Source organism: Sander lucioperca, chromosome 5, assembly GCF_008315115.2.
Source record: "Sander lucioperca isolate FBNREF2018 chromosome 5, SLUC_FBN_1.2, whole genome shotgun sequence".
Taxonomy (NCBI): domain Eukaryota; kingdom Metazoa; phylum Chordata; class Actinopteri; order Perciformes; family Percidae; genus Sander; species Sander lucioperca.
Window position 1 is genome coordinate 11,574,274 of NC_050177.1, and position 23,808 is coordinate 11,598,081.

Genomic DNA, 23,808 nt, shown 5'->3' on the forward strand with positions numbered 1-23,808 from the left:
CGCGTAAGTCGGCAACTGGAAACGAGAGGTGCCCTGGTCGCGCGATTTGAACACAAGTGCCTGCCAGGAAGCTCCACATCCAAGGCACCGGGAAGCTTTGATTACGCGTGCGTTCTCTGTTGGAACGGAGAAGGATATTTCCTAATGTCTCTCTCACCATCTACACGGTGTGTTTTTTTTTTTAGAGATGCGACGCAAGTTGTGCCATCCTTACATCTTTGCACCGCGGTAAACTTTACAGGATACTGAGTGCGATTTGACCAATTAAAAGGGCCAAAAGAGACGGAGAAGTTAATTTACTGAAAATGTCCACGACGAACCTTAGCTCTCCGGCGCCCAACCAGAGCTACCTTTCCACCGCCACCTACGAGAAGACAGACCCCTCGGAGGTGAAGAGGCAAATTCGCCTGCTGCTATTCGGCTTGTGCGTAATCATCGCCGCTGCTACCTTTGTCGGAGGTGTGTATTCGCTGCTGTCGCTCATTCGGATGAGGAAAAAAACATCCCTATGTCTCATTGTGGCTTCCATGTCGGTGGACGACCTGCTCAGTGTGGTCCCTCTCTCCTTGTTCATGCTCCTACAGTGGGAGGCAGATGGAGGTGGAGGATCGGGCAGTCTGTGCACTTCATCTGGACTTCTGTACGTGTTCCAGGGTGTTTCTAGCAATATGAAGGCTTGTCTCATAGCAGCCTACACTTTTTATGTCACCAAGAGATTTGGAGTGCTTCAATCTGTCCGTCGGCCCCTAAGAGTGATATGGGCCATTGCCGGTGTGTGGGCGGTCAGCCTTGCCGTCAGTGTGTTACCTTTGTGCGGATGGGGCAGCTTTACGCCGGCCTCTCTCGGGTGTTTCCCAGAGAGCGACAGTTTTTACAGCATGCTGCTTTTTTCTTTATACTCCATGTGTTTCTGCGGCTTGTTATTTTTCTTCATCCCACTCACCTATCAGCTGCTGTGCTCCAGGGAGTCCCAGAGGACTTTACTGTACCCCAGCTATTTGGAGATGGCGAGGGGACTGAGTGGCTCCGTTCCCCTCTGTGATCTTCCTTCCTTTTCCCGGGACAGCATGGACAAAAGTTTCGGTGCCTACAACGAGCTGAGCCCTAGTTCATGCGGGACGGAGCTCAAAGAGAAAGAGGACAGCGGTCTGTCCCCAGTGTCTGTCAGAGGGCAGAGGACTGCTGCTGTCGGGGACACTCCAGTGGTGTTTGCGCAAAAGCGCTTCTCCATGATCCTGGCGGTTGTTCGAGTTATTTTATGGATGCCAATGATGGTAAGCAGCGTGATGCATGCAAATGACAGGATTTGAAGTCAAAAGCAACAACATACAGTAATAAGAAAATGCCCTGCAAACCATGTAATCTAGTAGGTTAAAAATTGATATTGTATTGTTTCGCAAACAAGATGTGCTATGGTTTGTACTTATTTCCAACTTGTTTCCAGTTTTCAGTGTTATATTTTTGGAATATGCCCTATTTTGCACTGACATAAAATCCATGAAACTACAATCCAAACAAGTGGAACTGTCTTATTATATTGGAACAACCTCTCACCTGTTTCAAGAAAAATAAGATTCCAAAACTAAATCTTAAAATAAAATCACTTTAACCTAAACCTCCTGTCTGCCCCAATTGAACTCACTCAATTGTTTCTGTTACTTTGGTGATTTAAGTTCTTAACGTGTAAGATGAGCAGAACTAAGCTCTTTGGGTCAACCAATTATACTACAGACTTGGGTGAAAAATACATGTAATACCTTTCACCCAAAAGAATAATAAAGGAGTACATTGTTTCCCTTTTGGGGGGAAACAAAGAGATGTTCAAGAAGTTTACATGTGGACACAAGTAACAAAATGTGGACTCTTACAGTAAGTCAGAAAAGTTGTACTCTCTTAAAATCCTTTCATGTGATGAAGAAAATACATTAAAATATTCCTCCTGTTTTGTTGGAGACCTATTATGAAACATTGAATGTCCCTCTAGGCAACTTTGGGAATCACTACAGTATTGTATTGAATTCATTAATAATCTGTTATTTTTACAGTTTTGAAAGCATTGATACATCTCATCATGGTTTGTGGTCTCATTCAAATAGTTAAAAACTGACATTTAAAACAACAAGCAGCAATTATTTAGTCACATCCAGTGTCCCATTCAATTAACATTCCTGAAAGGCCTTGAGAACAGTTGTGGCAGGTTTTAGTCAACACCTATAAAGGGCAGCATTCATTGAGTTGCATTGTGAAATACCTTACATGATTGCTACACAGTGAATGCTGCTGTTTCAACATTTGCTTTTGCTCATCACATTTTATTTTTTATTTTATGATAAATGCTGTGCAGCCAGCAGACAATGATGTGCAAACAGAAATGGCATAGCAAACTTGCAACACTGAAAATGACCAAAAGCCCTGGATATTATTAGCACAGACAATGTCACTGATCAGAAAATACAACCTAAAAATTCAAAATGAATTTTATTTCTGTGGGGGTGATTTATTTATTTATTATCTCTAAGAAACACACCTCTTTCCTAAGATGGTTTGTCTCTATTTATCTATTGTGTTTGCATTTAAAGATATATATTTTTGAATACAGAAACAAAAGAAAAGGAAAACGGAAAAAAAAGCCCAATATGGGCTTCATTTTCATTCATGTGTCTCCCCTTCCCACACTTCCTAATGCATATTGAATCACGGACTTCTCAGTGAATTAATTTCCCTCTTCCTCTTCATTCACAGACTTTGGTGCTGGTGCGCCATGCAGTGAATGCCCGCAGCTCATCCCTGGAGACGCTGAGCTTCTTTCTCACTCTGCTTGCCCCTGCGTTCACTCCATTATTCGTGCTGTCTGAGCGCTGGATCCACATGCCATGTGGCTGCTTCATTAACTGCAAACGGGATTCAATGCAGGAACCTTCAGGTAAACCATGAGGTTATACAAACTTACCAGCGATTCACCATCAAGTGTCTTTCTACATTATATACCCCTGAACAAGTTTCCCATTGTGATGTAGACGAAAGGGTTCTAAAGGTGTAATAAAGTGATTCTCAATTACTTTTTTCACAGTGATGAAAAGAAGATTTGAGTTCAGTCTTTCTTTCCAACAAGGCTATGGAGTCTACAAGTTGTCACATGCCGCCATGTCTCATAACAGTCCACCCCTTGAGAAGCCTGCCTATCACAACCTCTTTAACTGTGACTTCACTAATACGCGTCTGGATGCATTAGAAAGTGGCGGGCTCTCCAGCCTGGGGCCTGATTTTGTTTTCAGCACCACCTGCCCTGTGGACAGCTCCTCTCATGCAGACCTTTTGTTGGAAGCGGTGGCCGGTGGAGGAGAGGCACAGGCTGATTGTCTTTCACTCCCTCATGAGAACCACGGAGATGACGACAACTTCTGCTGTGTCCCTTCCATGCCTTCTCATCACCAGGAGCATGATCACAATCTCACTGATACGTCGTCTGTGTTCGAGGGCCCGGAGAGGAGGCTGTCACATGAGGAGTGTCGGAAAATCGAGCTGACAGACTGGGAGTGGTGCAGGAGTAAATCAGAGAGAACACCCAGACAGGTACACGAACGCCCAGAGTCCTCAGTTTATTAGTCTGATGTTGAACCATTGAATTTGTACCTGTCATTCTGTGGTTTATGGCTGGCATTAATTGATTTTCCACACTCACACTGTACTGCTTTGCTAACTTTTCAAACAACTGCTGCATTAGCATGCAACATATGGTGATGCACTCTAGAGAGGATCGTTTAGGAGTGATAATTACTGTTGGATGGATTTTCAATCTCCATATCGGTGTTTACATTTCGTTCAAAGGGAAATTAAATGTGTTCTTATTGCAGGGCACCTTTACTGAGCTACAGAGACACACAGCTGTTGGACTAGGATGCAGTCTTTACATAATCAGGCTTTAGAGAAATGTGTGCCTATTTGTCTGAATGCCTGTCTGACTTTCTGTTTCCTCTCCTCTCCTCTCCTCTCATCTCCTCTCTCTGCATCTTTGTTTGTGTTAAGCATAAATGGATTCGACTAATAGAGCAATTGATCAAGACACTATCAGCAGCATAACAAATGTCAGCCTGTCTTTCAAAACCAAATATTCTTTCATTGCTGCTCCACTCTAAAATCAGGCACAGCTCAGTTCATTGCTTTTAGTCTTGCAGTTTTTGGAGATCAGATCATTCAAGATCAGTATTACAGTAAAAATTAACCACTCATGGTAAGCTCCGTTATGTGTGTTTGTGAATGTTTTTTTGTGCAAGGTGATTCGGTATGCAAATTGAATATAAAAATTAAACACAATCCATTTTTGATTCATGTTTTAGTTACTGTAAATCAAACGCATGCTGTATATCTATGTATCTATAGTGCAGAGTTATCGCTCTGCTAAAACCCAAAGTTGTGCTTATGAATGTATTATTTGCTCTGTAGAAGTCAAAGACTACAAAATGCAAACAATGCAGCTCCAGACAGTTTGCTACAAGCACATGAATCACTTTCCACATCATTTGCCCTTGGTAATACCAGAAGCCTAATTCTCTCTTTGCTTTGTTGGACCCAGTTGAACTGTTAATCAAGGTAAAAACAGTAAGGCCTTAATGATGTATCCTGGCATTGGAGATACCAGACACAGATGAGAGAGCAGCCTCACTTTTCTCCAGAAAAACAGCAGAGCAGCCGCAGGCATTACCTAACATTACCACAGCATAGTAATTGTGACTTTTAGAGCAATGACAGTGTGAGCCTGTTTCAAAACTGGGACATGAACAGACGCAGAAACATGCGCGCATATACTGTATGTGCACACGGACAAACACACTGACTATCTCTGTGTCTTATCCTCTCTGTCTCTGCTCTACTTATAAGTCAGAAATGTTTTCGTTTGAAAATCACCAGAGGGTGAAATATCCATGGAGCATGTATCTAGAGCTTGGCTTTGGCACTCAGTTTGCATCATGTACAAGTCTGAGATGCTAAGGTGTGTGTGTGTGTGTGTGTGTGTGTGTGTGTGTGTGTGTGTGTGTGTGTGTGTGTGTGTGTGCTTGTCCTACTTCTCAGTTCTTAGAAGCAAACTCTGTATATCACGCTTCCTTAGGCTTTATTCATTGATTGTGGGGTCAGTATATAAGTACAGTATACAGTGTGCATGTGCAGTCACACACTGCATACAAAAAAATCAAAGACAAAAAAATAACAAAATTAAGCTACTCAGATCCAGCAACCTTCCCCCTTTCTTAGCTCACAAACACAGACACACACACACACACACACACACACACACACACACACACACAGACTGTATATGCACACAAAGCCAAGCAACACATAAAAGACAAGCCTGACTGTGTTTTGTTCCTTGTTAGCAGGCTAGATGTCATTACCAAGCGTCTGTCCTCCTTACTGTCAGCCCCTTTGGCCTTCAGCATCCACAGGGAAAGGTGGAATTAGAGCTTAAAGACATCTTTACCCTCTCTGTGACTTTATGCTCCCTGCTAGCAAGCACAGAGCTGGGGGTGCATTCACAAGCAAAGATCTCATTCTCATTCATTTCATTCCTTTAATTCATTCATTAAAATATAGGTACGAAAAAAATTTACACAGCCACGACAGAACCTCTGTGAGGCTGTATTCAGGCACAGCGGTGCTTTGAACTTATTGCCAAATTTAACATGCTAACATGCTCACAATGACGATGCTAACATGCTGATGTTTTGTTATAATGTTTACCATGCTTATCACCTTTGTTAGGTGTGTTAGCATGTTAACATTTGGTAATTAGCATTACCTAAACACAAAGTCCAGCTGAGGCTAATGGGAATGTCATTGGTTTTGCAGGTATATGGTCATAAATTAAAATGTTGACCGGATGATAAAAAATGGATATCACCAAAGTTATAACACTTCATCCTGAGGGGAACATGAATGTCTGTACAAAATGTTATACCAATCCATCAAATGCTTGTTGAGACATATTCATAACCCCAAATGTGACCATAACAGTGGCATTAGATGGAAAGTCAATAGATCACCAAAGTCATTACGATTAATTGTTTTTCCATGTTTCCATCACCAAAATTCATCCTTCGGGCAACATGAATGTCTGGAAATATAATGGCAATTCAAAGCCACTCAGCCATGCTGCAAAAGCAATACTTGTAATGCACAATGGAAATCTTTGCAAAAGAATTGCAAAATTAAATGTAATAAAAACAAGTCATGTGAATATACCCAGAATACACACACGCACGCACGCATGCACACACACACACACACACACACACACACACACACATCCATCAATGCACTTTCCACATTGATGGCTTCTGAGCATAACTCAATTGTATTTTCAGCTCAACATGATGGTCTCTCTCTCCCTTTGTGTCTCGCTCCATTCACAATGATGCAAAGACAGTGACAGGAAAACAGTCAGGGAGGACAAGAGATTGACATCCTCTTTGTTTTTATTGTGCGTCATAGTCACCATCAGATCATTACATTGAACTAATCTAAATAATTTAGAGGGTTTAATGAGACCTGCCACAGTCTCTCCACTGTCGAACCGCAGGATGCTTCTCCTTCCCCCTGCCAGCAATATGCATTTTCTCAAACACATCATATTGACAGAGGCTCACTTTAATGTGTGTCGAATTTCACTGAAAACAATATGAAAATATGGCTGAAGAATATGAAATATGATCAAAAATAGCGATATAAATGAGCCCTGTAATTGAAATGATGATGACAAAGTGATAAGAAACCCTGAACAAATTTGATGATTTATGAACAGAAATTGTATTATTCAGATTACATTAGTTGATAAAAATATTCTGATAACAGCTAAAGAGTTGATAGTTAACATGGATATTTTTGCTATGAGTCTGAAAGGTCTGTAGCTTATCAATGAAGCCCTAATTCTTTTTTTTACCAGCAGAGTGTTGTTGACAGGGCTCTTATATGTAAGCCTCATTAACTCTTGGGATAGAAATGGTTAGTCAACACATTCAAATCCCTGCTCTTAACATCATGTACATAATCTAAGCTCAATTAGTAGGTGTGCACGATTCAGAATATGTCAGGATTCGATTCAGTATCGATTTTTAGGCTCAAAATACGATTAAAAATCGATTTTCGATTCAAAAACGATTCTCGATTAAAAAAAAAAACAATTCACAGTATGTAAATGTAGTTCCTTTTCCCATATGATTGCAGTAGACATACAATTTAAAAGAAAAGAAACACAACACATTAAATGTAGTTTGATATTACTGTATATGTCTTCATACAAAAATAAAAACTTTTGCAACTAAAAACTGCAAAGTGCCAAGCTTTGGCCAGCTTTTAAATACATTTAATTCAAGTATAAAATAAAACTGTTAAATAAAAAGAGCTTTTCGTTCAGAGTTCGGTGGGAGTTTAGAGCATCTTTAGTGTTAATCTCTGGGTGATGGCGTACCATGTGAGTTCTCAAGTTTGTGGTGTTTCCAAAATACTTAACTTTCGCTTTGCAAAGCCAGCATATAGCATGATTCCAATCAAGTTCCGTCTCCGTTATAAAAGCCGAAATGTGCCCAAACTCTTGCCTTCAATGAGGATGGAGCAGGTTGAATAATTCTTTCTGTGAGGTTTGCCATTGTTTACGCCGACTAAACTACTTCTGCTGCACTCGTTCTTCTTTTGATTATAACAAGTGCCCAGGCGTCAGTGTGAATTCGACGCAGCGCCATCTATGGGAATGGCAAGCTAAACTCATTTCAGGACAATAGTATACATGCCATTACAAAACAAAAACAAAAAATATATATATGTATGAATCGATTTTTGGAATTCTATGAATCGATTTTGAAACGGTAGAGCTTGAATCGCGATACGAATGTGAATCGATTTTTTTGCACACTCCTATCAATTAGTTTGAACAAAGGGAACAAGATGCAAAAGGACCATTATGCTTTGTACTTCTTGTCAATAACATGATGAGCAGCCAAGATGGAATTTAGTAATATGCATAATAATATTCTCAAGTAATGAGACCTGCCAGGTAAATAGGTAAATAAAGATGTTGTGCTAGATGTTGACTGCACTTTATTTTGCTCTTTTCTTTGGTTTTCCTGTGCAGCGGTCATCAGGTGGTCTGGCAATCCCCCTGTGCGCCTTTCAGGGCACCGTATCTCTGCAATCACCCACTGGAAAGACCCTCTCTCTCTCCACCTATGAGGTCAGCGGTGACGGACTCAAAATCTCCAACAATGCCAAGAAGGTAATAGCCCTCTTTTAATTCTAAGCTTTTCATCAAAGGAATAGTTTGACATTTTTGGGAAATATGCTTATTGCTTTCTTGCTGAGACTAGAGACATGAGGTTTTAAAAGATTTGAAGCAGCAGGAAACAGCTAGCCTGCAAGTTGTGGTTTTTATGAGTTATGTGCTGTAACTTTTTGTTGGCCAGTGGTGCCCGTAAAATCACAACTTGGCAAAGATTAAAGGTGCTGTAGGTAGGATTGGGAAGATCCAGGACTTAGCCAACAAATTTGAACTTTTCAGTCCCTCCCCCTTTTCTGCTAAAGCCCAAAACGTTCTCCTAAGCCCCTCCCCCCACAAGGGAGAATGAATGCGTGTGCATGAGCAGTGATTGACACACAGTTAGATACCCCCCCCTGGCCCTGATTGGTGCATCTGAACAGGGAGCTGTGGATTTTTGCAAATCGCACTACAGGCTGTAGGTGGTGCCAGAGGAGTCAGATTTTTTTTAATTACCTGCTTCATGTAGTTCTACTTGAACATAGGGTCAGTTTCAGCAAATAGGACAGAAAGTTAGTTGTATAAGGCTTACCTACTGCATCTTTAATGGAAGATATAGTTGAGATGATTTTGGAGTAGAGAGAAATTTAATAGCCCTACAACGCGGGGTGATTTGATATGGGATATAGTAAAATAAGACATACTGTATACTATACTAAAGTAAAATAAGACATATACTATGCATCATACAGTGTATTCCAAGATAAAATAGGAAAATACATGAATGATCCCTGTGATGAAAATAACATAAATATTAAATAAGAAGAAAATAAGAAAATATTTTAGTTTCAGAACAAAATGAAACAAAAGTTGAATTACATTGTGACCCCATACTGTCTATGAATAACTTTAATTATAAATTTGCCTCTGCTTCAAAGGTGGAAGTGTATCGCTCCAAATCAGTTGGCCATGAGCCCAGTGCAGACGACCCAGCATCCGGAGGCCAGGCTGGAGACGTGAATGTCAGCAGAGTAGGGATGGGCATGGAGATCGGAATGGAGTTGGGCATGGGAGCTGGGGTTGGTGACACCAACGTCAAGATCCACCTTGAGGTTCTGGAGATATGTGACAACGAGGAGGCCATGGACAGTGTGTCCATCATCTCCAACATCAGCCAGTCCTCCACCCACACCCGCTCGCCGTCGCTGCGTTACTCACGAAGGGAGAACCGCTTTGTCTCCTGCGACCTGGGTGAGACGGCTTCCTACTCTCTGCTCATCCCCAACAGTGGCAACCAAGAGGCAGAGACCATCAATATCACTATACCTGACACTGTGGAGGCTCACCGGCAGAACAGCCGACGGCAGACGCAGGAGAGCTCAGGGTATCGTGAGGAGATACAGCTGCTCAACGAGGCCTACAGAAAGCAAGCTGGGGAGAAGGAAGAGTGACATACAGTACATACAGGGTGACAAGAAGGTCTCTCTTAGGAGGAGGTTGAAGGAGCACTTCTGACGGCAAAGGATGAAAGACAAATTTCCTAATCATTCTATATTTACTTCTTTCTGATCACCACTCTAATAAAACTGAGAGGTGACCCAAATAGAGACTAAAGACCTATAGAATTGTTTGTTTGCCTACGCTTGTACTTCCTCTACAGATAGCATCACAAGAGTACATGTCTGCATAGCACGTAGAGTTAGATGAGCCTGGAAAGGAAGAGAGATGATTGTAAATTGAGGAAAAGGAGAGAGAGAGAGAGAGAGAGAGAGAGAGAGAGAGAGAGAGAGAGAGAGAGAGAGAGAGAGAGAGAGAGAGAGAGAGATATAACGGAAGGGAAAGGTAGGAGAGCGAAAACAGTATTCCAGCAGAGCATCTATATTCCTTGCAAGAGTTTCAACCATATGGCAGCCTGTCACATGTATAAAGTAGATACAGCGAAAGATGCATTCACTTAGAAGTGGAAAAGGAGGACCCCAGGTCTAGTCACAAGCTGCTCCTGTAGACTACGTCACGGGTGACTCAGCTACGAGGGGAGGGGTCACCCGGTCCACGTGTCTGACTCATCCCAGTGTGTGTTGTTGTGCATTTATTTTGTGTGAGAAGTAGCCTTGCCCGTAAGGATGAGGGTATGTATACATATGAGAGTAATTGTTTGTGATGTCAGCTACCAAAAGTATTCACGTGTTTCTGCAAATATGTGTTTTAACTGTGGTGTATTTTCCTTTGCGTCCAGCTGCTATGTGTCCATCATGCATTTACACAATTAATCTTGCTTCTATCAAATGAGAAGGAGGAGGCGAGAGATAGGAAAGGAGAGGCCAAGCATTTGAGGGACAGTGCAATGCATTATTGAAGAAGAGGTCGAGGGGATACTTTTGCAGAGCAGTGTTCTGCCTCATGCACATTTGGTGCAATTTAAATGAGTGACAGTGTGCATATTTTACTATAGTAAGCAGCATATGAATGTACATTTCAGAGCCACTTTGGGGGATCATCTCTCTGCCTGCTCAGTTCACTGCCCATCCAATCACTTTCTGTATTGAATACATGCATAAATTCAGGACTGGAATAAATTTTTCATAGATAGTATTATGTATTTCAGTACTGTTTTTGAATGGTAACATAGACTGTGAACATCTATCAGAAGCATATACATCTTTATTCTCTTTCACAGATAATATATCTGTTACCTATATGTACATTTACATGTACATGTGTGTGTGTATACATTGCAGTAACATAATAAAAATAAGCATTTCAGAGTAACTCTAGAATATATATATATATATATATATATATATATATATATATATATATATATATATATATATATATATATTTATATTTATATTTATATTTATATTTGTTTTACGATGGTGTCTTTTATCTATCAGCGTTTTGGTTGCTTGATCTTCAACAACAACACCGGTACCTTGTGGACTTCATTTGCAGGCTTTTAAATTGTCTTTTAGCGAGTCCACTTCATCAGCTGCAGCATGTTCCATCCTCCTGAAGATTGTTGTCATTAAAGATTCATACCAGAAAACTGCCTCCAACTGGATTGCAATGCATTTCTATGTTGAGTGCTCCCGGGCAACATGTAAAAGAAAATTATCATAATGAATGTATAGTTGTATTTAATGTCAACCATTTTAGCTGTTAATGGTGCCAAAGGTTTTCAGCTGAGCACAGCTTCATCTCCGCAGCCTAACGGAATGGAAGTAATTGGATCATCTGCTTATTCTCACTTCTAAACAGGACAACAGTTCAGCTACTGGTCAACCATTGTGATCAATAAATTGTTATTTGCTTTGTGAGAAATTGGGAGTTGCACATTAGCTGTACAAATGTGTGTTTACTCAGTCATTTTAACCATCTGGACTGATTCGGTAACACACAATCTACTCAAATGGGATCTTTATTACAGAATAAAAGCAAATAAAGTGCATTAGCTACCATCATTGGTTGTTGTGCCCCTTAGATGACAGCAATATGACTAATCCAAGAGCTGCATGATATTTTTTATAATGCTTTTATCATTGTTTGAGCTGACATAAAATCAGTAGTAAAGACATTACATTTTCTTGTGTTTTAGGGAGGTTTCGCAAATTCTGTTTAATCTGTGCAGTTTGTGCAGGCATTTAGAGATGTAGCCTTTGTGGAAGGAGAGTAGAGGTAGAGACTGGAAAGCAAATAGTAGGAAAGCAAAATAATATAAAACATCAACAGCTATTCCTAATGTTTTATCATTTCTCTCTTATTCAAGGACTTCCACCTCCCACTCACAACCTCTGATTATACTGCAGCAATAAGGTGGAGGTAAGCCGGCATCAAAATGTAGCATCAATAGCACTGTTTGAGACCTTGAGAATAAGCCTAAGTTAGAAGAAGGGAAAAAAACAACCAATGTTAAAATGTGATGCTTTATCTGAGGTCTTTTTTAATGATTCATTAGGGTCAGAGATCATTTGTATGCATCACAGGTAGACCCGAGGGTATGAAAACCATGTGTGCAGAAGAATCATACATTCGTAACAGTACTGAGGGGAGTGGGGGGAGGGGGGGCTCAGGGCATACAAAACAAACAATTTTCCCTAGGATCCTTTTCACAACCCCTCCACTACTCAAAGGGCTTTGTCATATTTCTCCTCACACCGCACACATCTCAGCTTCATCCTCAACATGTTCCTTTATTATTTCCTTTCCTATTTGTCACTATTTTCGTGCAATATTTACAATCTGATTCCACCTGGCCCCCTCCCGCTGAGATATTGATTGTGCTCACATACATTATTTCAAAAGTATTTGCAGTCAATCCTAATTCAAACTAGCAAAGTTGAGCTATTCACAGTTTATTTATTTTTATTACTAACTGAGTCCTGCTGAAAGACAATACTGAATATATTTCTATCAAATCTTAAAATTGAAAAACATAGGCAGCTATGGATTTAATGTGAGACAGCTGATGAAACCAAGATCCTCAAGATAGAGGTTGAAGCAAAAAAAATCATATAAACCAGGCTTATTTTTCACACTAAGTGACAATGGTTAATTTCATCCGGAAATGATCTACTTCCACTGTGTCTGTGCGTGGTTGTCTGTGTGGGCAGCTGCATTTCCTTAATTTTAAAAAGGTGATGACACCCTAAATATGGACAGGCACCGCAAATTTTCATTTCAGTTTATATAATGGAACATTTCACATGCTCGAATGTATCATTGCTATGATGACGACAGAACAGGAGAGTGAGTGTGTGAAGAGCAGAAGTTGATTTTAAAGTGGCGATGCATGCTATTTCATGACGCAGAGCTCGAGGGTGCGATGCACTCTCATGGGCATCATGCATACACCCCATAAATGGGGTCGCACCTTTAATTCCTCTTTCGATTTCTTTTGTCTCTGACTTAATGATGTGCTTCATGGCACTAATTTGGTGTTTATATTTGTTCATTTTACAAGACGCATCCAGAAGAGAGAGGAGGGATAGAGGGAGAAGAGGAAAAAACACATATATAACTCAATATTCCAGCTAATTTAAAAACTACAGAATGTTGCGTACAGTCCAATTAGATAATATAAGTGTGAACATTTAAAAACAATCAGCCAGTTAAGCGTGAAGAACAGAAACGAGTAAACAGTGTAATTGCTAACGACCGCAAAATCAAAAATAACAATGCAGAACCAATTATTGATTGAATGGAGTGTTGCCTGCCCACCGTGTTTCACTGACTTTAGTATTGCCATGTTGTTTTCAGATGGTTTATCAAAAACAATAATGCAGTGCCAAAGTTACAACCAGAGGCAGTCTTTTTAATGTCATTAATCCAGCGCATTGTTTGTTTTGCTGTTGTTTATTCAACTTTATTTGAGTAGATCAAATTTTAAAAAAAATCACGTTTTAGAAGGGACTACTGAAAAGCTGCAGACATTTTATGAATATGAGGTTAAGGCTTTGAATCTGCTGATGATATTCATCACAATGCCCACAATACAGCAGAGCCAGAACCCTTAAGGTGATACAGTCTAGAGCAGTCATGGTAGATCTTTTTCATTTGGCTTTAACCTTTAAGGCCCAGACAACAGGTCATTCCCGATGTTCTGTTGAGCTGGGAGCAGGATGACCCGGTTACAGCACAGACTGTCTCTGTCTGCGCATTCATATTCCCTGGTGTGGATTTTCAGAGCTTGAGGACGTGGTTTAAAAAGTAATATAAATGTATCTTTTCCACGAATCATTGCTTCTTCAGTGATTCAAATGTGACTTGCCTAACTATTGATTATTAACATAAGAAGGACAAATAGAAATGTCAGGGGTTAGAGTCTGCATGGGAATGAATAGCCAGTTTCTTTTTTGGTCTGATGATTTGTGTACAGAAGTCAAACAGGCATCACAATACAGCGGCATAATACAATACACGAGATAAACATGCTGATAGAAAATCCATGTTAAATTAGAAGAAAATAAAATAGGAAAATAATACATAATAAATTGGGTGTACTAATTTTCACAATAGGACATCACTTTAAATGCAGGAGATGACTTATAAAAAGCATATTTTAGTAAACAATATTTTGAGACCAAGACTTAATTGTTTACAAGATATTCAACCTTCCGTCCTGCATGAAGAATAAAGACTCTACAAAGCATATGATACATATGACCAATTTTCAGTTTGTTTGTTGGTATGGGGTAAAAAACAAAACAACTAAAGATCTAGCCCAAAAAATGTTTCCCAAAAATATACAGTACCAGTCAAAAGTTTGGACACACTTTCTCATTCAAGTGAGTGTGTCCAAACCTTTGACTGGTACTGGATATGTATATCTTTTGTTGACAGTGATCAATGATGTAAAACCTCTGATTTAAGGACTCGGTATGACTACATCAGTATAGTGTCAACTCTTTTAAAATGGAGATCTTTTACTTTTGAAGGAAAAGGCAATAATAAACATTTAGCTCTAATTTGGATCACGCCTATATCAACTACTGTCCACTTGATAATCACAGCAGCTCTAATGATCTTGTTATTACATTATCTGTCATCGAGGTTTACATTAGTATACATTTTTTTTTAAAGAGTACAAATACAACAACTGAAGCAAAGGATTTGGGACTGTCCTGTTAAAGGCTATTACAGAATATTGCTAATCAAATTATAAATGTTTTATTATTATTATTAAGCCTACAGTAGGCCAATAGACTACAAACAGTCTAAAGTTGTGCTTCTAGATACGCTTTTAATATAGCCATATTTGCTTGTGGGTTATCAAAATGATATGTCTAAGAAAAAAGTACCACCACATCTACTGAAGACTGTACAGAGGATTTTTACCCAAACAATTTTGAGAAAAGTGACTGGAGGGAGGATAACCAATCACAGAGCGCTACGACAATATCATGCCGCAAAACATTCTGACGTCGTTTCTGTGCGACATGTTGGACGGAAACAAGAAAGCCCGAAGTGCTATATTTTGACGAGTGAACCCAGATTTAAATTACACATGTAGCTAGCTATCAAGAATTTCACTGTCAGTAGCTACGTAGGTGTAGCCTCTTATGTTTAATTTAAGTCTCTGGCCCAAAAGTCCATCCAGTACATCTAGCTAAGCAACGTTAGCATTAGCGAGTAGCTAACGTTACTTACTAGTTAACGTAACGTTAACTGATATCCTGACAGCGTCGTAGCATCTGGTGCTACCACCGCTTGTTTCTGACGGCGGCATGAGTTGTGGATATGGCGGTGGAGGAGGGAGAAGAGGCAGAAGAGGAGGTCGAGGGAACCGAGATGGAAGCAGAGAAAGATGGGACAGAGGAGGCGGAGGAGGTTCAAGAGGACACAGCTCCGACTTTGACCAGGACCGAGGTGGTGGAGGGAGAGGCGGACAACGGGACCGTCCTCCTCCACACCTGAAGGGACGAGAGATTGGTCTGTGGTACGCAAGATACGGAGCCGTGAGGAGGAAACAGGCTGACCGCAGATCGGTATGGATTGTGTTTGGTTGTAACGTTATGCTATTGCGCATTGTGTTGAACAGGGCAGGTTGTTAGTGTGAACAGAAGCAGGAGCTTCAGCACAGATAACTAAAATTACAGAGAAGGTGACAGTTCCTTCTTCAATGCGCTTTAACCTCTGCTAGAAAGTAGGTCTGGACTCAGGTGTTAACTGCAAAGAGTGGGGCATAAGGCTGATTTCATTTGGTTCAAAACACAAAGTTCACTGCATGTGCAGAATTGTGCACACTGATCTGTGGGCAAAACCCTGCAGATAGGTGGTATGCCAGCCAGATCCTGACACATCTTGTCTCTTTATCAGTTTAGTGGGTAGACCTAAACAAAGGCACACTTGCATTTGTTGATTTCATTTACTGCTGTTGAATGGGTGACAGAATTTGTTTAAATTTATATAGCACAGAAGTTGCATTAAAAGTAAATGATTGAGCTGTCACTGAAAGGCCAAAATAACTAACACAGATTTCACAGTTTTAGAGGGATTCAGTGGGATTTTTCAATGGGATAAAAAGAAATGTGCTTAAACACTAATAAAAGTGCTTAAAACCAAGCCCTGGAGTCACATTTGGTTTGGCTAACTGCAAGGTTACGGCTGAACTTTCCCCTTTCCATGTCTGTGTGCAGCGGGCAGTGGTCCAGATGGATGAGGCCAGAGAGCAGCACATTACCAAGCTGCTTAACTCTGTGCAAAATGATCAGCCTGGTCCTTGGAGAGACGGCAGGGATGCAAGAGCCTCTACGTCTGACAGCTGGCGGACAGCTGCCAATAGCAGTGGTCATTGGTAAGAACAGCTTGCGTAGCTTTTCCATTTGAGACTTGGAGTGTAATTTCAAGCTTCCAATAAAGAACATGGGAAATCTAGATACGATCAAAGAGTCTGAAGTTATTTTCTCAGCTGTGACTGCTGACACAAGTATGTCTCATCATTTTTTGCATGCAGTTACTTTGATGGGGATGTGTCTGAAGAGGAAAAGCAGAAGATTGAGTTAAAATCTGAGGAAGAGGAGGAAGAAGTTACTCCAGGCCAGAAAAAAGCTACTCACAAATCACAACGGTAACTTTGCAAGCAAATCGGATGCATGCTAAAGAGAGAGAGAGAGAGAGAGATGTGACTTGCTCCAAAAATAAAGTTTAATATTTGATGATACTCTGTGCCACAATGACAGAACTACCAATACTGCCTGGTGATCCCTAAATTGTGAATATTTACACCGTAATGTTTTTGTTTAGTTACTTCTCTCCAGCAGTTGTTAAAGATGAGCCTCCAGAGGCGTGGGATGAAGAAGAGCAGCAGCAGGAGGAGGAGGAGGAGGAGGAGAAAGAGAAACTAAGAAGGGAAGACAAGGACCTGGAGTTCTTATTTCAGGAAGTAGCCAGAAACAGTTCACTGGATGACAGCTTAAAGAGGGATCTGCAGAGCAAGGAATCGGATCCAAAGTACAAAGAAATGCTGGTTAGCATGAAGATTAGTATCAAGTTTAAATACACACACACACACACACACACACACACACACATTCTCTCTCTCTCTCTCTCTCTCTCTCTCTCTCTCTCTCTCTCTCTCTCTCTCACACACACCTACACCTACTTGCCTACAGATTAAAAAAAATGTCCACGGTTGCCTCTGCCGGAGATAACTATATCTCAGTAATTACAGGATTATCATCGTAATATTCGTTATGCAAAAAAATGCTGAATGTTTTTAAAATGAATTTACAGAGCAGGTTAATCACGGTATCACAATATTGTAATGTGTTATTCCATTGAGTCACTAAGGACTTACTGAATTACATAGAATCTGTGATTATCTATGGTTATAAGACTTAAATAAGAAATGTTTCAGTTTGTAAAAACTGTTCCCATGATCACGTTATAAAGTTATGCGGCTGGTCTTCATTTTATTGATTTTATTCAATGTTAACAAATGTTTGCTAATTTCTTTGTCTTCAGAAATTCAGGGAAAAACTACCATCCTATGGGAAAAAAGAGGTACGTTCTTCATTTTTTACTAAGATGAGTTAGTTAACTAGCAAATACGCTCATCCTCTTCACAAATCACATTTCTGCTAGAAGGATTTTTTTCTCTTAAATGTGAAATGCCATCACCCTTTTACTCGTCTTATTAATCCTTCCTCTCACCTGCTTCCATCTTTCCGTCCTCAGGAGCTGGTGCAACTGATCAACTCGAACCGCGTCCTGGTGGTGAGCGGGGAAACGGGGTGCGGAAAGACAACTCAGGTCACCCAGTTCATCCTGGATGACTACATCAACAGAGGCGTGGGCTCAATGTGTCGTGTGGTCTGCACGCAGCCGCGTCGCATCAGCGCCATCTCGGTATGTAATGTCTTTGTGTTGTCGTGTCTGACTTTGTTGGATTGCCTGTTGCTGCATGCATTAGGGCTGCAACTAACGATTATTTTAATAATCGATTAATCTGTCGATTATTTTTTCGATTAATCGATGAATCGGATAAAAAAAACAAAAAAGCATTAATTTACATCAACTCAATACATACTTACATACATACTTGTTGTTTTAGTTAATAGTTGTGTACACAACTTTTGTTCACTTGAAGCTTATTCATTAAATTATTACCATCATTGTAGTAAGTGCGAGTTAAGTTCATTTGTACACCACACTTAAACACAGCTTAAGATGACCAAGTGCTATAAAAGAACTTAAAAATGAAATTAAAAAGTACAACACACACAAATATATTTGTCAACAATAACTGATATGGGACAAAGCACAGAAAATATACATGATGAAAATTAATGGGCCAAAAAAGGCGAGTGAAAAAAAACGTGTCTTTAGTCCTGCTTTACTACTGTTATTAACGAGCTAACGCTAGCTTGTCAAGCTGGATAACGAGTAAACACCACACCAGCACCACTGGAGGGACGTTACGTTCCTCACTTCAAAACGGAACAAAAGTAGGATTGTGTAGTGACTTTACCCTGCTGTTGAACTCCCTTCCTCCTCATCAAGGACTCCAACATGTTTACGTTTTAGGTTCTGAATCATCACCGTGGTGCGCCCGTGCCATGCCGTGTCGCTTTTGCTTATCTTGCAATTAACATGTTTTCGATTTATTTAGTGTGAAATGCTCCCACACCTTGGATGACTTAGGTCGTACTGATTTCTCTGCCTCCGCCATGTGTTTCAGAACAACGTTAAGGGTCTCTCCGGTCTTTCTCCGTATTTCCTCTACCCCCGCTCTGCTCTTTTTTTCTTTTCTTTCGCTCCGCGCTGCTCCGCACGGCTCTGCACGGCACTCAACTCAATTGCTTTTATCTCCGCGACTGAGTGGCGTGTCGCGCGACACAACGAATCGATAATGAAATTCGTTGCCAACTTTTTTAATAATCGAATTTTATCGATTTTATCGATTCGTTGTTTCAGCCCTAGTGTGCATCCTGAAGGGTAGATGTGGTTGCCAATGTGTGTGATATGATGTTTGTGCACTGCATACGTCATTTTCTTGCATCTGTCATGCAAATCAGATGTCTATTTTTTCACGATGCTAATTGTGTTCCTAAAGGTTTTAGTATGGGTGTGCTTCCTCTCAGGTAGCAGAGCGTGTAGCAGCAGAGAGGGCAGAAAGTGTTGGGAATGGAAATTCTTGTGGTTACCAGATTCGCCTGCAGAGGTGAGAAAGTTTCTTCAAACATATGTTGCACTGAAATGAATGTGCTGTGTCTCAGCAATTGGTTTATTGCTTAAGGAACCAACAGAAATGCTCCATTATTTTAAATAACAGGCAAGCATCATGTTTGATTCATTGTCTTTAGAAAAAAAAGCTGATGTACCTATAAATGTATATTTGTTTGTGTGTCCATACATCTGCAATTATTTATGCATGAAGACTGTGGATAGTCTAATTTTCTTTATGAATGGGCAAAATTAAGATCGATAAGGGAAAAATATGAGATGAGTTAATACCACAGGAAATGTTTTTTTTTTTTTCAAAGATTTTTGGGGGGCTTTTCCCTTTATTAAGTAGTGACAGTGGATAGACATGAAAGGGGGAAAGAGATGGGGGATGACACGCAGCAAAGGGCAGCAGGTCGGATTTGAACCCACGCCGCTGCAGGACTCAGCCAACATGGGGCGAACGCTCTTACTGGGTGAGCTAGAGGCCGCCCCTTTTTTTGCTTTTTTTGAAGGACAGGAAATATATTAGATGGGAATTCTCATCTGAGGCCAGGCATGCACATTGAAAGAAATGGATAAAGCTGGGGAGACAGACACTTGAGCGATATGCAGACCGTTACAGGAGATGAGAGGGTGCAGCGATCTAAAGTGAATTATATACAATCGAGTATAAGAGAGAATGGGATGGATGCAGTAAGAGGGGAGGAAAAGAGGCAATCCAGCCGTGATACGAATTGAGACTGAAACAGATGAGAAGTAAAAAGATGGACAGAAAAATGGGGCAAATAACAAGGTGCTCACTGTAAATGTTTTAAATCTTTTAACGTGGTGCTATTATTTTCTTTAGTTGCATCAAGTTACTGCAGTTGTGATTTGTAGGTCTCCTTAACAGAGAAAAACAGTTACTATTGCACTGTTTTGTATCAAAGAACGTTGAGTCTATGCAGTTTAAAAAAAAAAGCTTCTCTTTAAGCTCGCCGCTCTGCTGCCATTGCCCACTGTCATTGTCACCAATGTAGACCATGGGTGTCTCATAGTGGGTATATGCAAAAGCTTAATTTGTATCTCAAGCTTGGTTAAATTTCAATTGATGCACCAGCTCCCCCACATAGCAACTCCTATAAAAAGTACACACTTCTACACTTCTACTTCTACACCTCTTATGTTGGTCTCTCAGTGGGTAATCAACTTCTTAAAAAGCTGAATACAAATAGGCCAGAAGACATTTAATCTAGTCTTTGAAAACTTCAGTTGCATTTGCAGGGAAGCAGTGCATTTGTCTACACAGCTCAATCAGTGCAGACAGTCACGGAATGAAATGGGTTCTCTCTGGGGCTGGTATAGTGCAGCAAATGATGGGGGGTTATTATAAAAATAAAGTAGGAAACTGTTTAGAGTAAATATGATTGATCTGACTCATAATAATCTTACTCAGCTATGAGTTTTCCAAACAGTCACTGTCATGAACAGCCAGAGACAGTGTAGAACCTGTTTGGATGTTTGGAGAACATCACTTTAGAGATTAGATTATTATTATTAGATTAGAGATTAGAGACAGTAGCCCATTTTTAAGCTTCTCTACTCTGAATTTCAGAATGTACTGTATGTCGTTTCACTGATCACTGATAATTATTGTGCTAAATAAACACCTACCTACATGTTTTAGTCTCTTATGAACAAACACAGCCTGAGATTATAAGCCGCAATCCATTCAGTTGTTCCACTATCTACTTAAATGGACTGGACCTTCTTAATATGGGCGAGGTTGGCTTCCCAACCAGGCAAAGCACTCTGCCGCCACGGTATCAGAAATAGGGCAGACGCTCAACAGGGTTTCCACTATGTACACCGCGCACTGCCGCGCCTTCAGCTGTTTATGAAAAGTCATAAAGTCGTAATTACACGACTCTGCAGAGCCGTCTGCTCTACTGAACTCAAGCGATCTGTCATCCGCTCTCTCTCCCCTTTTTAGGGTGAGCAACTGGAACAGTAACAGGACGTCATCACTCGCGAAGTCATGGCAACCAAATAAACAACAGGGCGAGTACTACTTGTCACTCAATCTTAGGCAAAGTGACAAACAGCGACGAAAGCCGCGACATGAAATCTGCACTCACGCGGGTCCCGTGAAATATGACAGCCACAATTTATTGGAAAATAGCATTGTGGACACTGAAGTTGATGAATTTACTGTTTATCAGACCCCAGATGAGACAAGAAGCTAACGTTAGCGAACGCTGCGGTGACTGTCCCTCTGCCTCTGACTCCCGCTGCAGGAGAACGCTGTATTCCTCCGACACGCTCTATTAACGTTACTGTTTTAAAACCGTTTTCCAGGTTAGTGGGGGTGCATACCGCTCAAAACCAACATGAAAAACGTAATGTTCACTCAGCGTTTTGTTTTGTTGTTAAACTGTGTGTAAAATGAGCGGTGAGGTTAAATCACCGGTTTCAGGTAACGGCACCTTAGGGTACCGACTATTTGCTGGATAGTTTCAAGCTAACGGTCGGTAGCTAACATTAGCAGATAAGCCTGTTGACAGCGACGTTATTGTTCATATTTTGGCACAATTTTTCTGGCCGTAGTAGTGGTCATAGTGACTGAAAGTGTGATATGAGCTGCTAAAAAGATACTACACGCTGTTTTCAGGCAACATTAACGTTTTGATTGTTTGGTTTTTATTCCAGTGCATTTTTCGTTAACAGAGACTGAGAGTACATTTTATTTATTGTTTTTGGTTGTTTTGTTCATTTATTGTGGATATTTAAAATATCTTCCAGTCCAAATGTTAAATATTCTTTAGAAATAAAAGTTTATTGAGCTTTGAAAAGGTGTACCTGCATTATTATGCCATTATCATTATATTTGATGAAAACAGTCTCTCAACGACAATTTGTTATTGTGACAGGCCTAGATACGCACCATTAAAGTACAATAACAACTGCAAACCTCCGCCACGTGGTATTGCAGTATAGAAAACTGTACTGTGAGAGTGTGAGGAATAGGGGGTTAATTGAGGCCGAGCAGCTTCTATTTGCCATTTATAATAAATATGCTTAAGTACTAGGGCTGGGACGATATGCTTTTGTCCCGATTCGATTCTCTCACGATACATGGGTGCCGATTCGATTTTTGTATTGCGATTTTCATTTAGTACAATTCTAGAAGTATTGCGATTCGATAGTATTGAGTATTGCGATTTTCTTTAACAAAAACAAAAGTTGAATAGGGACAGATGCTTCGACATAGAGATTTGTTCATCAAATCTCCAATGTACAGCATCACAGCATTTATAGCTATTGCTGGTTTCCAATGCCCTTCCCTATAAGGGCTTTTAAACGGCCATAAAAACAAACATTAAACATTGCCACATTAAAATACATAAAGCACATAAACATACAAGAAGACACACTCATCAATTATGCAATAAAGCCTTTAAAGTGGTTCAGTTGTCAGTGAAATGAAGTGTCGCGTTAGTTCATGCAGGACACGGAAGTCATACACCCGCTGATTGAATTATCATTTCTATCAGTCACACCCTAATCACAGCCCATTCTCACAAGCCCATTTAAATATGACTTTCACTTACTGATGCCTGCTACATCAATGCTGCATCATGCCAGAGTCCTAACATGAGTCAAAAGTTAAAATGGCTTCAATGCTAGGAGAGCATGGCAGGGGGTTCAGGCAATCACAGGATACAAACCTAAGAAACATCTCATGGCAGTGGAAAACAAACTTGAAATGGCCAATGATTTGAGTGATTTTTATTGTAGATTTGATATCCATGGTTTTATAGCTGAACAGGAATTGGTTTATGAAGAAATCAGTAGTATGAAGTGTGGGGACATTGACATTTCTATAGATGATGTTAAGTCTTACTTTAGACACGTTAATCCCAGTAAAGCTAGTGGGCCTGATGGTATTAACAGCAGGACATTAAGGGTGTGTGCAGATCAGTTGGCACAGCCCTTTCAAAGGCTGTTCCAGTTGTCAATAGACACTGGTGTAGTTCCTTGTGTATGGAAAAAATCTTTGATCGTGCCCATACCCAAAAACAATAAACCTAGGGAACTTAATGACCTGCGCCCTGTTGCCCTAACATCCACAGCAATGAAATGTAAAAAAATAATCCTGAAACATCTTTTATGTGAGGTCACACCATCCTTAGACCCAAACCAATTTGCATATTGTGCAGACAGAGGGGTTGAAGATGCACTGCTGACCCTGACAAACAACATATATGAGCACCTTAAACAGGCAAAGAGTCTTGTCAAGATTGTGTTCATAGACTTCAGCACTGCCTTCAAAACAATCCAACCCCACCTGATGGTAAAAAAAACTGGTACACCTCGGGGTTAACCCAAGATTAGTTTTGTGGATTTTTGACTTT

General features: G+C 40.3%; 2 protein-coding genes across 2 annotated transcripts in view; both read left to right on the forward strand.

The window, feature by feature from the left end:
* Positions 1 to 10,183, forward strand: LOC116050855 (probable G-protein coupled receptor 149). The gene is made up of 5 exons (XM_031301081.2): positions 1 to 1,274; positions 2,743 to 2,923; positions 3,071 to 3,573; positions 8,126 to 8,266; positions 9,184 to 10,183. The coding sequence occupies exons 1-5, from the start codon at positions 306 to 308 to the stop codon at positions 9,694 to 9,696; spliced, it is 2,307 nt and encodes a 768-aa protein (XP_031156941.1). The 5' UTR covers positions 1 to 305; the 3' UTR covers positions 9,697 to 10,183.
* A 4,969-nt stretch (positions 10,184 to 15,152) lies between these two features.
* The window catches only part of dhx36 (DEAH (Asp-Glu-Ala-His) box polypeptide 36), a 30,251-nt gene continuing 21,595 nt past the window's right edge, over positions 15,153 to 23,808 (forward strand). The window contains exons 1-7 of the mRNA XM_031301027.2: positions 15,153 to 15,732; positions 16,384 to 16,541; positions 16,701 to 16,814; positions 16,991 to 17,213; positions 17,711 to 17,749; positions 17,924 to 18,094; positions 19,330 to 19,409. Of these exons, the coding sequence (XP_031156887.1) occupies positions 15,472 to 15,732; positions 16,384 to 16,541; positions 16,701 to 16,814; positions 16,991 to 17,213; positions 17,711 to 17,749; positions 17,924 to 18,094; positions 19,330 to 19,409 (1,046 nt within the window). The 5' untranslated portion in view covers positions 15,153 to 15,471. The remainder of the gene's footprint in view (positions 15,733 to 16,383; positions 16,542 to 16,700; positions 16,815 to 16,990; positions 17,214 to 17,710; positions 17,750 to 17,923; positions 18,095 to 19,329; positions 19,410 to 23,808) is intronic.

Excerpts from the sequence above, each read along its gene's own strand:
- LOC116050855 (XM_031301081.2), top strand. The coding sequence starts at position 306 with ATGTCCACGACGAACCTTAGCTCTCCGGCGCCCAACCAGAGCTACCTT. Across the intron at positions 2,924-3,070 it reads TTCAATGCAGGAACCTTCAG|TGATGAAAAGAAGATTTGAG; the intron begins GTAAACCATGAG and ends CTTTTTTCACAG. Across the intron at positions 3,574-8,125 it reads CAGAGAGAACACCCAGACAG|CGGTCATCAGGTGGTCTGGC; the intron begins GTACACGAACGC and ends TTTCCTGTGCAG.